General features: G+C 44.3%; 1 protein-coding gene across 1 annotated transcript in view; it reads left to right on the plus strand.

The window, feature by feature from the left end:
* The window catches only part of SDHA (succinate dehydrogenase complex flavoprotein subunit A), a 72,881-nt gene that overhangs the window by 44,818 nt on the left and 13,170 nt on the right, over window positions 1-14,893 (plus strand). The window contains exons 12-14 of the mRNA XM_075826864.1: window positions 9,312-9,423; window positions 10,221-10,351; window positions 13,309-13,419. Coding sequence (XP_075682979.1) covers window positions 9,312-9,423; window positions 10,221-10,351; window positions 13,309-13,419 — 354 coding nt within the window. The remainder of the gene's footprint in view (window positions 1-9,311; window positions 9,424-10,220; window positions 10,352-13,308; window positions 13,420-14,893) is intronic.

Genomic DNA, 14,893 nt, shown 5'->3' on the forward strand with positions numbered 1-14,893 from the left:
TTGCATATTGTAGAATGTACAAACAGTATAAAATACTTCAAATGGTCCTGGATAAAGTGATGTCAGAGGTAGAGATTGTACCCCAAAGACAAATTGAAAAAGTGTAAAAAGTCGTAGGACATAAACCACACTAAATAAACCTTAAAGAAAGGGAAGGATACAGGGGGGTGGGGGGAAGGGGAAAGAGGATGGACACGTGTATCCTCCATTGTTGCCGTGACGTATTACAGATATTAAGGAATCCTATTATGATTGGTGTCACACCAGATACCAAGTTGTGGAGCCAAAGCATGCAATTAGTTTTTGTTTTGTATGAAGTGGTAAGAAAGGTATAAAGTTCTCCCATAACAAAAAAAAGGCTTCAGTTTTGTGCTCTTATCGAAGAAAGGTTTCCACCCAATCCATTCTGAAAAGATAAGAAGATATTTTTTCTAGGAAAATGCGATGCGAGGGGGGGTGCGTTATTTATCCAAAGCTGGAGGATCGCGTTCATAGCAGCCGGAGAGACATAATACAGTAATTTGTTGTGATTTTTCGGAGAGGGGGTCATGGAAGGTGGCAGTATTCCAAATAGACCCCACTTCTGGGTGGAGGGGCATTGTGTAGACAGGGTGTTTGACACAAAATATTGTACTTTTCGCCAAAAGTCAACAATAGTTGGGCATAACCAGCGACAATGTAATACGTCTGCGTGCGGTGCGCCACACTTCAAACATGAATGGTCAGAGGACAACCCCAGGGAAAAAAATAAATTCTAAAAAGTATCCCTCAGCCTTGGTTTGCCTTCCCTAATACCCCCTATCAACCTCCTAACCCGTTTCTGTTTGATCTCGATTGTCACTGCTGCTCTTTCTGTTTGTTTACACCCCTTGCTTCTGGTCCTGGCTGTTTCCTGTCTTGTAACCCACCATTCCCATGATCCGTTGCTGCATCTGAGGAGACAGCTTGAATCCCCCCCCCCCCCCCGCTTCCTCCAAAGCATCTCTACTATTTGCATACTGCCACGCCCCTCTATAGTCACAGGTCCTTCCCTGCTCTAATTCCAGGCAGCTCCCTCCCTGCACACGGTCTTACACACTAGAATCATCATTATCCTTTGTGCCTCCATCTATCCCTGATCTAAGTACAGGGACCCATCTCCCTCCCCGCCCCTTTCACAGCCTGATAAATGTAAGTCTGCCCACTCCACCTATGTCACACATCTTGGTACACACAATCCAGTCAGCACATTTTCCTCACCTGCTGCTGGATCTGTTCCAAGAGATCCTGTATTAGGCCCTGTTCACACTGAGTTTTGCAGGCAGAAAATTCTGCCTCAATATTCTGCCTGGAATTCTGAGGCAGATTTTGTTCTGCCTGCACGCCATTTGCCTGTTTCTCGCAGCGTTTTTGCCCGCAGCCGTTGAGGGCCGCGGGCAAAAACGCAGCGAAAAACACTTTCTCTGCCTCCCATTGATGTCAATGGGGAGTCAGAGACGTAAACGCCCGAAAATAGGGCCACTTCTTTTTCCTGCGAGCGGTAAAACTTGTAAAAACGCCTCCGCCTCCCACTGAAACCAATAGGAGGCGTTTTTGGGCGCGTTTTCCGACGCGGTTTCCTCAGTATAGGCCATCAATATCTGATCTGTCAGGGTCCAACAACCGGCACCCCCGTCGATCAGCTGTTTTGAAGGGGCCACAGTGCTCGTAGGAGCGCTTCTTCCTCTCCATTTCTTTTACTGCTCACATTGTGAATCGCGGTTCACAGTATTACAGCCTTCTCCCATTCAAGTGTATACTGTAATACTGTGAACCGCCGCTACCAGTGTGTCCGCGATTCACAGTGTGAGCAGTAAAGGAAATGGAGGGGAAGAAGCGCTCGTACGAGCACTGTGGCCCCTTCAAAACAGCTGATCTGCGGGGAGACGGGCCACCCCAGATCAGATATTGATGGCTTATCTTGAGGATAGGCCATCGATTTTTGTAGACTGGAAAACCCCTTTGACACCCCAAATATGATTACTTTATGGAAAGTAGACCCCAAGGTATTAATTTAACGACATATCAAAGATTTGAAAATCTGCCGTGTAAAATGTCTGTAGCAGATTAGTTTTGTAAAACCTCATCTATTTGCCTTGTACTCCGCGTGTTATGTGGTTACTTTGGCCACGTCACAGGTTGTCCGACCAAAGATCACTATGTCCCATAGCCTACACCGCAAGTAATGAAAGTCAATGTGGTCGCGTTGTGACCTGCAAGTAACTGCGACACGACTGTTTGGATTTCTTGCAACTGAAGCCCGGTGATACAGCTGTCTTTGGGCACACAGTAGGGCTCAGAAGGGAAGGCCCGCCATTTGGCTTTTGGAGTGCAGATTTTGCTGGATTCGTTTCTGAGCACTGTCGCATTTGCAAAGACCCTGTGGGACCAACAACACTGGAAATCCACCAGAAGTCAACCAATTTTGGAAACACCCCTCAAGGTATTCACCTAGGGGTGTAGTGGGCATGTTAACCCTGCAGGTGGTTTCCAGAAATTTGTGTGCACTCGATGTTGCAGAGTAAAAATGGGAATTTTTCCATAGATGTGCCCAACTTGTGCCACCATAACAAGACAGCCCTCTAATTATTATGCTGTGTTTCCCGGTTTTAGAAACACCCTACATGGGGCACTAATCTTTTGCCTGGACACTCGACTGGGCTCACGAGTGAAAGAGTACCATGCGAAATTGAGGCCTAATTTGTCAACTTACAAAGTATTGGCTCACAATTGCAGGGCTCTGATATGAAATAATAATAAAAGAAACCCCTGAGTAGTGACCCCTATTTGGAAACTTTATCCCTCAAGGAATTTATTAAGGGGTGTAGTGAGCATTTTCACCCCACAGGTCTTTTGCATAAATGAATGTGCTGCGGATGGTGCAAAGTAATAATTGGAATTTTTCCCTAGATATGCCATTTCAGTGGCAAATATGTTGTGCCCAGCTTATGCCACTGGAGGCACGCACCCCAAAAATTTGTTAAAAGGGTTTTCCCGGGTATGGCGATGCCGTATATGTGGAAGTAAACTTCTGTTTGGGCACTCAGTAGGGAGGCAGCACCATTTGGCTTTTGGAGCGTGGATTTTGCTTGGTAGTAGTTTTGTTTTGTGGTATTTTAATTTATAATGTGGGGGGGGGGCATATGTAAGCTGGTCAGAGTACATCAGGGGCAAAGTCGGGTGGTATAATAATGGCGAAAAAAAACAACATAATCCATAGATCTTTGTTACGCTGTGAAGCAATCCTTTCTGCACACGCCGGTGCCGCACTGATATATGGTGTCCGTCCTTATCCCCCTTTTGGTACACACTCCGCACTTTTGCACTATTTATCTGTGAGTCTAACTTCGCATGGGACTATACACAGTGTTCCAAATTATTATGCACATTGGATTTAAGTGTCATAAACATTTAATTATTAGTTTTTCAATTAAACTCATGGATGTATTGTGTCTTAGGGCTTTTTGGATCATTGTAATCAATCTCAGACACCTGTGATAATTAGTTTGCCGGGTGTGCCCAATCAAAGGAAAACTACTTAAGAAGGACGTTCCACATTATTAAGCAGGCCACAGGTTTCAAGCAATATGGGAAAGAAAAAGGATCTCTCTGCTGCCGAAAAGCGTGAAATAGTGCAATACCTTGGACAAGGTATGAAAACATTGGATATTTCAAGAAAACTTAAGCGTGATCATCGTACTGTGAAAAGATTTGTGGCTGATTCAGAGCACAGACGGGTTCGTTCAGATAAAGGAATAATGAGGAAGATTTCTGCCAGACAAATTAATAGGATTAGGAGAGCAACTGCTAAAATGCCTTTGCAAAGCAGCAAACAGGTATTTGAAGCCGCTGGTGCCCCTGGAGTCACGTGAACCTCAAGGTGTAGGATCCTCCAGAGGTGTGTAAGTGTGCGTAAAGCTATTATTCGGCCACCCCTAAACAATGCTCACAAGCAGAAACGGTTGCAGTGGGCTCTGAAATACATGAAGACTAATTTTCAAACCGTGTTGTTTACTGATGAGTGCCGTGCAACACTGGATGGTCCAGATGGATGGAGTAGTGGATGGTTGGTGAATGGCCACCATGTCCCAACAAGGCTGCGACGTCAGCAAGGAGGTGGCAGAGTCATGTTTTGGGCTGGAATCACGGGGAGAGAGCTGGTAGGCCCCTTTAGGGTCCCTGACGGTGTGAAAATGACCTCTGCAAGGTACGTAGAGTTTATGACTGACCACTTTCTTCCGTGGTACAAAAAGAACCGTGCCTTCCGTAGCAAAATTATCTTCATGCGTGACAATGTACCATCTCATGCTGCAAAGAATACCTCTGTGTCATTGGCTGCTATGGGCATAAAAGGAGAGAAACCCATGGTGTGGTCCTCAACCCTATTGAGAACATTTGGAGCATCCTCAAGCAAAATATCAATGAGGGTGGGAGGCAGTTCACATCAAAACAGAAGCTCTGGGAGGCTATTCTGACATCCTGCAAAGATATTCAAGCAGAAACTGTCCAAATACTCACAAATTCAATGGATGCAAGAATTGTGAAGGTGATATCAAAGAAGGGGTCCTATGTTAACATGTAACTTGGCCTGTTAAGTTTTTTTGATTGAAAGAGCTTTTGATTTCTGTAAATATGACCTCCTGATGCTGCAAATTCAACAAATTACCATTTTAGTTCTCTTTACAGCCTTTAAAATGTTTTGATCTCTGTTGGGCATAATAATTTGAAACGGTGCATTTTGAGTTTTTTACGTCTAGAAAAAAATCTGTTATTAGGAGATTTTGTTCAATAAAATTCACATTATACTCCAACGGTTGATGGCTTGAAGATTATACTGACTGTCCTTTGCATCGACTATTTAGGAAAATCAGCGAAAAATAACATTTGCATAATAATTTGGAACGCGGTGTAGGAGGACAATTTGTTGGCCATAATGTATGAAAAGTTTCCTCCGATCAAGGAATATTGACATCCAGAATCCACCTCCATTTTGCATTTTACTTCATTCAGTGTTACCTCAGGATGCTGCTTATGTCCCTTTTTGTGAGTTTCTATTATGTTGACAAATTCTGAGGCATATTCACTGACCTCTAATTAGGGCTGGGCGATTTTGCCAAAAAATAAACTGTCGTTTTTTGATTTTTTTTCAACCCTATGAGCGGTTTTCTATTTGAATCCTGTTTGTTTTTTTTTTTTATAACTATTCAATAAACTGAAAAAAATACCAAGAGATAATTTAAAGAAGAACTCCCATGAAAATGTTTATTTCTTTGTGTGTTTGTAATAGGCATCCTGTACACGTATATATTTGTTTCCTCACCGAGCGCGTCTAGCTTTCAATACAAAGGCTCCGTTCGGTTCGGCCATGCGGTCACAGCGGCAGTAAAATGGCAGAAAACTTCACTTTAGGCCCCCAGGTTGTACCCCCATAGATTTAGTGCCCACTGTAGATAGTGCCGCGCAGCCCCTCTCCCTGTAGGTAGTGCCTTTGGGGCTCCCTCTAGGAGTGGAATCCCCAACCAGAGCATTGCCGACGGTCTGGCCGGGGATTCACCGTCAGAGGCAACCCCAGAGCTATAGTCCCGGGCAGAGCGCTACTAGCACTCTGCCTTGGACTCAAGCTCTGCTCCTGACATCACTGTCCATATATGGATTTAGATGTCCGGAGCAGAGTTGAAGTCCCGGTAAATGCTCTGTTCTGGTACTCCGGCTCTGGGGAAGCCCTGACGTCACTGTCCATATATGGATAGTGATGTCAGGGGCAATCCCAGAGACAAAGTCCCGGGCAGAGCGCTACAAGCACTCTGCCTGGGACACTACTCTACTCCTGACATCACTGTTCAAATATAGACAGTGATGTCAGGGGCTTCCCCAGAGATGGAGGCCCGGAGGAGAGCTGCTTCTAGCGCTCTGCTTGGGACTCCTTCTCTCCTCCTGAAATCACTCTCCCTATATGGACCGTGATGTCAGGGACTTCGGCACCAATCTCCGTTTACATTCCCCACTCCACCATTCTTTTTCTGAATGACCTCCCGCCATTGGCTGGCCGCATATGAATTCATAAGCTGACTGCCAATAGAAGACTAACAGATGCAGTACTGGCATGCCGTGCCAGTACTGCGGAGTATTAAGTCGGGCTGACACAGTGTGTCTACTCTCTCCTCACGTGTCCTGTGTCTCCTCTCTCCTCACTGAATGACTGTCAGTGTCAGCGCAGGGGTGCAACAGTGGGAAACGAGCGACTCCGTTTTAGTCACAGGTGACAATGCGGCGGGGTGGAGCTTCTTCCCGTAGCTCAGCCTGACAGTGAGATTATGAAATCGGTTCTATGATTTAAAAACAGAATCGTCACATGACTCAAGGGCGAATTAATCGAATTCATTTTATTAATCACCCAGCCCTACCACTAATTCAGGAACACCACTTGATATATTAACCTTATGGGCTGAATTGTGTGAGGAGTTCTCTTTTACTTGTTTGTGTCTTGGTATATTTTGTCCCTGGAGACACACTCTCTGTATGTGACCGTGCCGTTTACATTTGTGGTAGACAGCATTTTTAAAATGGCATTGATCTCGTCTGATTTTCACCACAGCTGTATCAACTCTTTTGTGGGCTTGATGTGCTGCTTTGTGCAGACTGTAATGTAGCATTGCGCTCTCTATTATGCAGCAGATTTACATTTGGATTATGTATATTACCAGAAGATGTCTGTATTTCTCTTGTATGAAAAAATGGCGCCTCTTAAGCCAGTGCCTCCTCTTGAGCTATAGCGAAGGTTAAGTTTGGCTTGGCTAATAATTTCCTCTGAAGCGCCTCCTCTCTGATACCACACACAAGTCTGTCTCTTAATAGGGACTGTTGTTAAAATTGCAGTTTTCTGACAATCTGCGCAGCTCACAATGTAAGCCGCAATACGTTCACCTGGAAGCTGATTCCTTTTATTATAATGGAAACGCCTCTAAGTTTCAGATGGGGTAGGAATAAAATGATTTTTTTAACACTGTAATGATCTCCCTGGGTTTAGTAGGGGACACCAGAGAACGGGCAATATGAAATGCCCTGGGGCCCATGACAGCAGCACGACTCTGAACAGCATCAGATACTTTTATATGCTCCTAGGTAAAACATGACTCCGCATATGTATTCCTTAAATATGGGTTTGAGACATCAAATTCCTCCATTTGACCGATGGTAGCCATTTTATAGTTGTATTATTGTATAAGCCAGTGTTTCCCAACCTTTTCAGGCTCGAGGCACCCCTGGGGAAAAAAAATGTCCTCAGGGCACCCCTACCAAAAATTGTTTACAAAAAGACAAAAAAAACGCAATCTTTGTTCACACAGCATTTTTTTTGTAAGGCCGAAAAAAGAATCTGCCTCAAAATTCCTTCAGTAATTTTGAGGCAGATTTTGAACTGACCGCATTGTTTGAGCCATTTTTTTTTTTTGTAGTGTTTTCTGTCCACATTTTTTAAGCAGTCAAAGATAATACAAAAACCGCAGGCAAAAAATCAATCTAAACAAGCGCCGCAGGTTTTTTTCTGCGTCCTATTAATCATAATGGGAGGTCAGAGGCGGAAACCACTCAGACCCACCATGAGTGGGGGACTCACAGTAAAATGACCATCAGCCCCCCACTCAGTAAAATGACCATCAGCCCCCCACTCACAGTAAAATGACCAGCCCCCCACTCTAGTATCACGACCATCAGCCCCCCACTCTAGTAAAATGACCATCACAGACAGAAAGTGTGCTTACTCCTGGGGAAGGAATAAATAAGGAGGTATCAGAGGAGAGAACTACAACTTCCAGCATGTCCACGCCGTTATTATGGGATATCAGAGGACATTACAGGGAGAAGGTATAAGAGGACTACAACTCCCAGCATGTCCAGGCTGTTATGGGACATTAGAGGACATTACACGGAAGAGGTATAAGGAGAGAACTACAACTTCCATCTTTCCCCTGGCTCCAGTTCTCACAAAATTGCTGAAAAACTATTAAGAAATACTTACCCTGCCCAGGTCCGCAGCGTTGGCTCCTCTCCCTCTGTCAGGCTCTTCTAGTGGGAAGTGGTGGGCGGTACGTACGTACGTACGTACGTACGTACGTACGTACGTACGTGCGTGCGTGCAGCCTGCGGCTGGTCCTGATAGGCTTCCTGTCTACAGGAAGTTACTGAGTAGTTCCCGATGCACACTGTCGGTGACCCGCGATGGCATGTTCGAGGGCCCCCCCCCCCCCCGATTCTGAAAATTTAAGTGCCGCAGCATTTAAAGTGTTAAGCGGGCGGAATTAATGTGAGCAAAGCCGTCACCTGTCGAGTATGGAGCGTGCTCAGCCCGTGAGCGCGCGCTATACTTCCCCTTGGCGACATCGCAGTAATAGTACGTCGTATGTCGCCAAGGGGCCAATATATAAGGCCCTCAAAGCCACTTCACAACTGAACTGGTCCACGTAAAAATAGCCTTTTTAAATTTTCTTGAAAATGTGAGAAATTGCTGCTAAAGTTCTAAGCCTTGTAACGTCCTAGAAAAATAAAAGGCCGTGAAAAAAACGATGCCAAACTAAAGTAGACATATGAGGGATGTGAACTAGTAACTACTTTGTGTTGTATTACTTACTATCTGTTTTACAAGTAGATATATATAAGTTTAGAAAAATGCTAATATTTGCACATTTTCTCTAAAATTGAGTTTTTCACAAATATTGAATTTATCGACCAAATTTTTTCACTAACATAAAGTACAATATGTCACGAGAAAACAAACCGAATCGCTTGGATAGGTAAAAGCATTCCAAAGTCATTACCACATACAGCGACACATGTCAGATTTGAAAAAATCGTGTGTCCACAAGGCCAAAACAGGCTGTGTCCTGAAGGGGTTAAACCACTGTGACAAACGGAAACCATTTGCACCGGATCCGTCACCATTGAAATCAATGGTGATGCAAAACGAAACCTATAGCTTCCGTTTGTTTGTCAGGGTTACGTTCATGGGTTCCTCTGACGGAAAGCTCCGACGGAACCCATGAACGGAGTCCCAACGCAGATGTGAACGAAGCCTTAACAAAATGGAGAATGAGAGGAAAAACAAGCAAGTCTACACATATGCGAATGAACATGCAAATAACGGACTTTTTTTTTTTTTAAAAGCCTCCTAGTTACAGTGCCATCTAGTGACACTGGACAGACATAACAGTCAATACATTACAGTAACTGTGTAACTTATAGAGTTGTATTGAAGTCAAGCCATGTAATCTGGAGCACACAATTTGTTTTGGCTACAGACTATGCAGAGTCATGCTGCTGTATTCCGAACTGGCCCGGTACTACAGGAAGGATGTGAAAAGTTGAGTGCGGTTAACGCTTCCATGGATGACATCAAAACATATGACCGAGGTACGTAGGGGTCTTTTTAATAGTATTGGTTGAACATCTTTAATTGCCGTAGTTTCCTTTTTTTATCCTGCCTGTCGCTGACTGGCAAAATTATCTCTGTAGACCAAAAATTTGTCACGTTCGCCAATTTCATAACACATTGTATCATTCAACACCCATAGGTGGCACATATTGTCAGTTGTTTTAGAGTGTGTGCAAAACGAGGCACGTGAAGTATTGGCAAGGTAATGTTGTATGAAATTGGCCCAATGAAGGGCATCAGAGTGGCAGGCAGGTGCCTATACGTTTGGTATGCCGAACAACTTTGCTAATATGAGGCTGATTTCAAGAGTAACCCGTCTCCTAATTCAAGGGTTTTTGGAACGGATTTTCAAAGCATTTTTCATTTTTACAAGCGTTTTTGAAGCGTTTGCCAATGAGAAATAAGAAAAAAAAATCATCTTGTAAAACGCTTCAAGAAGTGCTCCGAAATACGCCAGCAAATAAGTTGTTCGCACATTGGAAAAAGATTTTACCACTTAAGCAAACAGATGTGGCTAAATAAAAAATTTGGGTGAGAGTCTATTCACACAAGGTGATCAAACACACGCTGTGGTTTCGTGGAAATCCGAGCAAATACTGTGATTTGACTGTACAATGTGAATAAGCTCTTCGTGGCCTGTGGCATGAGAGACTCTATAATGGTCATCTCCATTCTGGTTTTCTCTGATTCCAAGTGGCCGGGGCTATTGTGCTATGATTTGAGGATTGATGGGTTAATGATTCGATGGTTTTATAATCCTTTTATCTCATTTTAGGAATCGTTTGGAATACTGATTTGGCAGAGGCACTTGAATTACAAAACTTAATGCTTAATGCACTTCAGACCATTTATGGAGCTGAAGCCCGCAATGAAAGTCGTGGTGCTCATGCCCGAGAGGACTATAAGGTGAGAATGTTAAAGGCCTTATTCAGATGGCCGTACTCAGTCCATGATATACGGATCGCGTGTCGGCCGTATGTCCCGAACCGGCCACGGTTCAGGGAGCCGGCTTCTAGCACCATCGTTCTCTATAATGCGAGTAGTCCCTTCCTTCCTGAAGAAATACTGTCCCGTACTGAAAACATGATTACAGTATGTGACCGCATTCCCGCGAAGAGGCAGGGACTCCTAGCATCATACATAACTGTGATGCTAGGAGCCGGCTCCCTGAACTGTGGACGGTCCGGGGAATACAGCCGACACACGGTCTGTATATTCCGGACCGAACATGGCCGTTTGAAAAAGGCCTAATGTATATTTTAGATGGGCTTTTGTGTATAAAGCCTCTTATTATGGTTTTTTAACCCTTTGGCACCGCAGCCATTTTTTGGTTTTCCATTATCCTTTTTTCCTCCACACCTAAGAAAGCCATAACTTATTATTTTTTTTTACGTTGAACACAGGCTTGTAATTCTGCAGCGCTCTCTGTCTGTGTTTGTTCTCACGGGAGGGGACACCGCGCAAGCCGCCCTGACACTGTCCGTAGCTGTACACTGACATTGTCAGAGCAAAGAGATCACGCCTCTTTGCCATTTAGTTAGATAGAAACGCCCCATTGACAGCTCAGGGGCTTATTTACATATCAGGCGCCAAATAGACTGGCACCATTATGTATAACGGAGGAAGATAGGAAAAAAATGTAAAGTGAGACTGTGTTTGTGAAGCCCTTCCTATTACATGTATGGGCAGGTGAAAGGTTGTCTTTGAAACTCATGCACAAGACTGTTCCGGTTTTGCAGATCGCAAAACATGGATACTAGTGGCTTCCATGTGCTCTCCGTTTTTTGTTTTTTTTGGGTCTTATATACTAAAATGGGTAAGACGGGCCATAAATACAGGCAATAATAGGATTTGTTCTATAATTTGCCGAACTTATACACAGATCCGCAAAAAAAAGGACCTCAAAGAAATGAATGGTTCAGTATGCTATCTGCAAAAAAACCGGATGGGACACTGAAGAAATAAGGCCCAATGCACACAAACGTATTTTTGCGACCGCAATTCACCCGCAAATCTGCAGGTGAATTTCGGCCCCATTCATTTCAATGGGCCCATGCACACGACCGTAGTTTCCACGGTCGGTGCACGGCCCAGGTGCTTGGCCCAGGAGCCTGGACCGCAAAAAGAACGGCCGTGTCTTATTACGGCTGTGTTTTGCGGTACAGGCTCATAGAAATTCATGCACGCGGCCGTCCGGCCAGAAAATCATGGCCGTGCACCTGGCTAAGTTCTTAGGCCTCATGCACACGACTGTAGTGTTTTTCTGGTCCGTATTTTGCAGACTAATTGTCATCCGTAGTGCTTCCGTGTGTCATCCACAAAATGCGGATCATATAAAAACGTTCAAGGAAATTTCCTAACGTCGCTTCCACAAAATTACGGGTATCACACGGAGGTGTATCCGCAGTTTCCACGGGTCCATTGACTTCTATGGTCAAGTCTGTAGCAAATTTGTGGGCCGTAATAAGACCTGTCTTGAGATTCTGCGGCTCATATTTACGATCCTGGAAGGAACCGTGAAAACCACGGTCATGTGCATGGTGCCATAGCAATGAATAGGTCTGCAATTCACTCGCAGATTTGCGGGTGAATTGCAGACGCAAAAACACGTTCGTGTGCATGAGGACTTAGGCTCCATGCACACAAACGTGCTTTTGCGGCTGCAGTTCCTCCGAAAAGCAACGGGAGAATTCCGGCCCCATTCATTCCTATGGGCCCATGCACACGACCGTGGTTTTTACGGTCCGTGCATGGCCCAGGAGCCTGGACCGCAGAAAGAACGGACATGTCTTATTACAGCCGTGTTCTGTGGTTCAGAGGAAATAATGGACGCGGCCATGTGCACGGCCCGTGATTTGTGGGCAGCTCGGGGGTGACACTCCGCGGCCGGCCGACCCGAAAATCACGGCCGTGCACATGGCTACGGTCGTGTGCATGAGGCCTTATGAAATGACCCTGCCTTACGTAATCTGTATTTACGAGTTTATACTATGCCAAACCTGCACCCCGAAAAAAAGAAAATAATTTCCGCTTTTCCGTAGGAATTACTAGATATTCGAGTTTTCATTTTTTAGCATCTTCTAAAAGGAGCACCAATCTTTAGAATCCAAAAACAGAAAATAACAAAAACACTCATGTTTCTCTCTCCTGTTTTACGCCAGATCACAAATTTAACTCTTGAAAAACAATAGACAGGCAGTGTATACTTCTCTTTAGAGGCAGCCCCCTCCCCCTAGAGTTCAGGTGGAAGGGGGATCGGTCTAGGTTGCGTACTTATTGTCTGCAGAGTGAGGAATGGTACCGCCATGTAATGCTGTTGTCACTATGTGTGTACTACTGCTGGTACGGTTACTGCACCTTTCACGTGTTTTACCGTGCATTGCTGTGGTTTTGCTTCTTCAGGTGAAACAAGATTTTTTGCCATCCTGCACGAGTGAAAGCCCCCTTAAAAAGTTATTCCTGTCACAAAGTAATTACATATCGTGGCAAAGTAATGGCATGTCGTTTGGATTGCTATCGCTTTCTGATCGCCAGGGGTCCGCCTGCTGGTTATCTCATTGATCCCGAGATTAAATCGGCCACATCGCCCTTTCCATATTGAAATCATACACTCCCTGCATAATTCATACATAATGGAAATGAGGATTTGTCTTCTAAAGGGGATTTACTGTCATTTTACATATTTTTATTGGTTTTATTAATACTGTAACATTTGCTACAAATTAACAGTTTCGTTCCTGAAAGCTGAAATATCTAAGACACATTGGAGCACTGCTCGGCGGCGCCACTAGTAGTCGTTAAACTGCCCTATTCCACTTTATAAAAAAAAATTTTCTTTTATGCTACTCTACTTTTTGTTTTAGGTCCGAGTTGATGAATATGATTTCTCTAAACCACTGCAAGGACAGCAGAAGAAACCATTTGAAGAACACTGGAGAAAACACACACACTCATATGTTGATAAGAAGGGCAAGGTAATTTGGTTGCAAGTATCTTCTCTGTATATGTTACAACAGGCTTTAACCCCTTCCCGCCATCCGCCATATATATATACACGGCGCTGTCGGGCACCATCACCGCCGGGTGCCCAGCTGTATGTTACAGCTGGCACCCTGATGTAACGGCAAGGACCGAAGCTAGCCTCCGATCCGGGTGATTAACCCCTCAGATGCTGCGTTCAGTAGAGATCGCAGCATGTGAGTGGTTTTTAGCCACCGGCACCCCAGCAAATTGATCACTGGGTTTGCACTGGCAACCAGAGGCCTAATACTGGCCTCCCGGTCTGCCAGCAACGGAAGCCTCATATGCCCCGCTCGGAGGCGGGGCCTAAAAGGCTTATGGTACCATTGGCAAATGGTGCCGGCTCAGCTTCCGGCTCAGGAGCTGAGCCGGCGTCATCAGCAGTGGGTGTCCGCTGTATGCTACAGCGGATACCACGATGCAACGTCAGAAACTGGAGCTAGCTAGGATTCGAAAGCCATCGCTGCATCTTAGTGGTTTGTAGCAAATCAGCAGCACTGCCATGCGATGGCCTCCTGTTTGCCATTACGAAAGCCGATCAGTCCCGACCAGAGGCGGAGCCTGATCGGCTTGCTGTCAGTGAACAACTGACCGTTCTAATACATTGCACTACATAGGTAGTGCAATGTATTAGAACATCAATCAGACAGTTTGAAAGTGTGAAAAAAAGTTTCAAGTAATAACATAAAACACAATCGCCCTTTTTCCCTTATCAAGTCATTTATTATTAAAAAAATAAAATAAAACTATACATATTTGGTATCGCCGCGTCCGTAGCGACCTGAACTATAAAAATATTATGTTACTTGTCCCGCTCAGTGAACGCCGTAAAAAAAAATACTGCCAGAATTTCAGTTTTTTTGGTCACTCTGTCTTCCAAAAATTGAAATAAAAAGTGATCAAAAAGTTGCATGTATCCAAAAATGGTACCTATAAAAACTATAACTCGTCTCACAAAAAAGCCCTCGTACAGCTCTGACGACAAAAAAATTAAAACGTCATGGCTCTTACAACATTGTGACAGGAAAAATACGTTCTTTTTACAAAAGTAATTTTATAGTGCATAATGTGTGGCGAACGCTATATATAAAAAAAAACGATGCCAGAATTGCTATTTTTTGGTCATCTTGCCTCCCAAAAAAAAGATTAAGTGATCTAAATGTCGCATGTACCCAAAAATGGTACCAATTATAACTACATCTCGTCCCGCCAAAAAACAGCCCTCATACCATTACGTCTATGAAAAAATTAAATAAGTTAAGGCTCCAATAAGTCAGGAAATAAAAAATATGCAGTTGTGCTGGCCCGAGGGGAACATTTTTTCTGTTTCAAGAGGCGATTTATCAAGGCCCTAAAATTAGGAAACCAGAAAGGGGAGGGCCCAAACATATCTGCTGGAAGTAATCTATGGATTGGATTATTTTATTG

This window comes from Rhinoderma darwinii, chromosome 5, assembly GCF_050947455.1.
Source record: "Rhinoderma darwinii isolate aRhiDar2 chromosome 5, aRhiDar2.hap1, whole genome shotgun sequence".
NCBI lineage: Eukaryota > Metazoa > Chordata > Amphibia > Anura > Rhinodermatidae > Rhinoderma > Rhinoderma darwinii.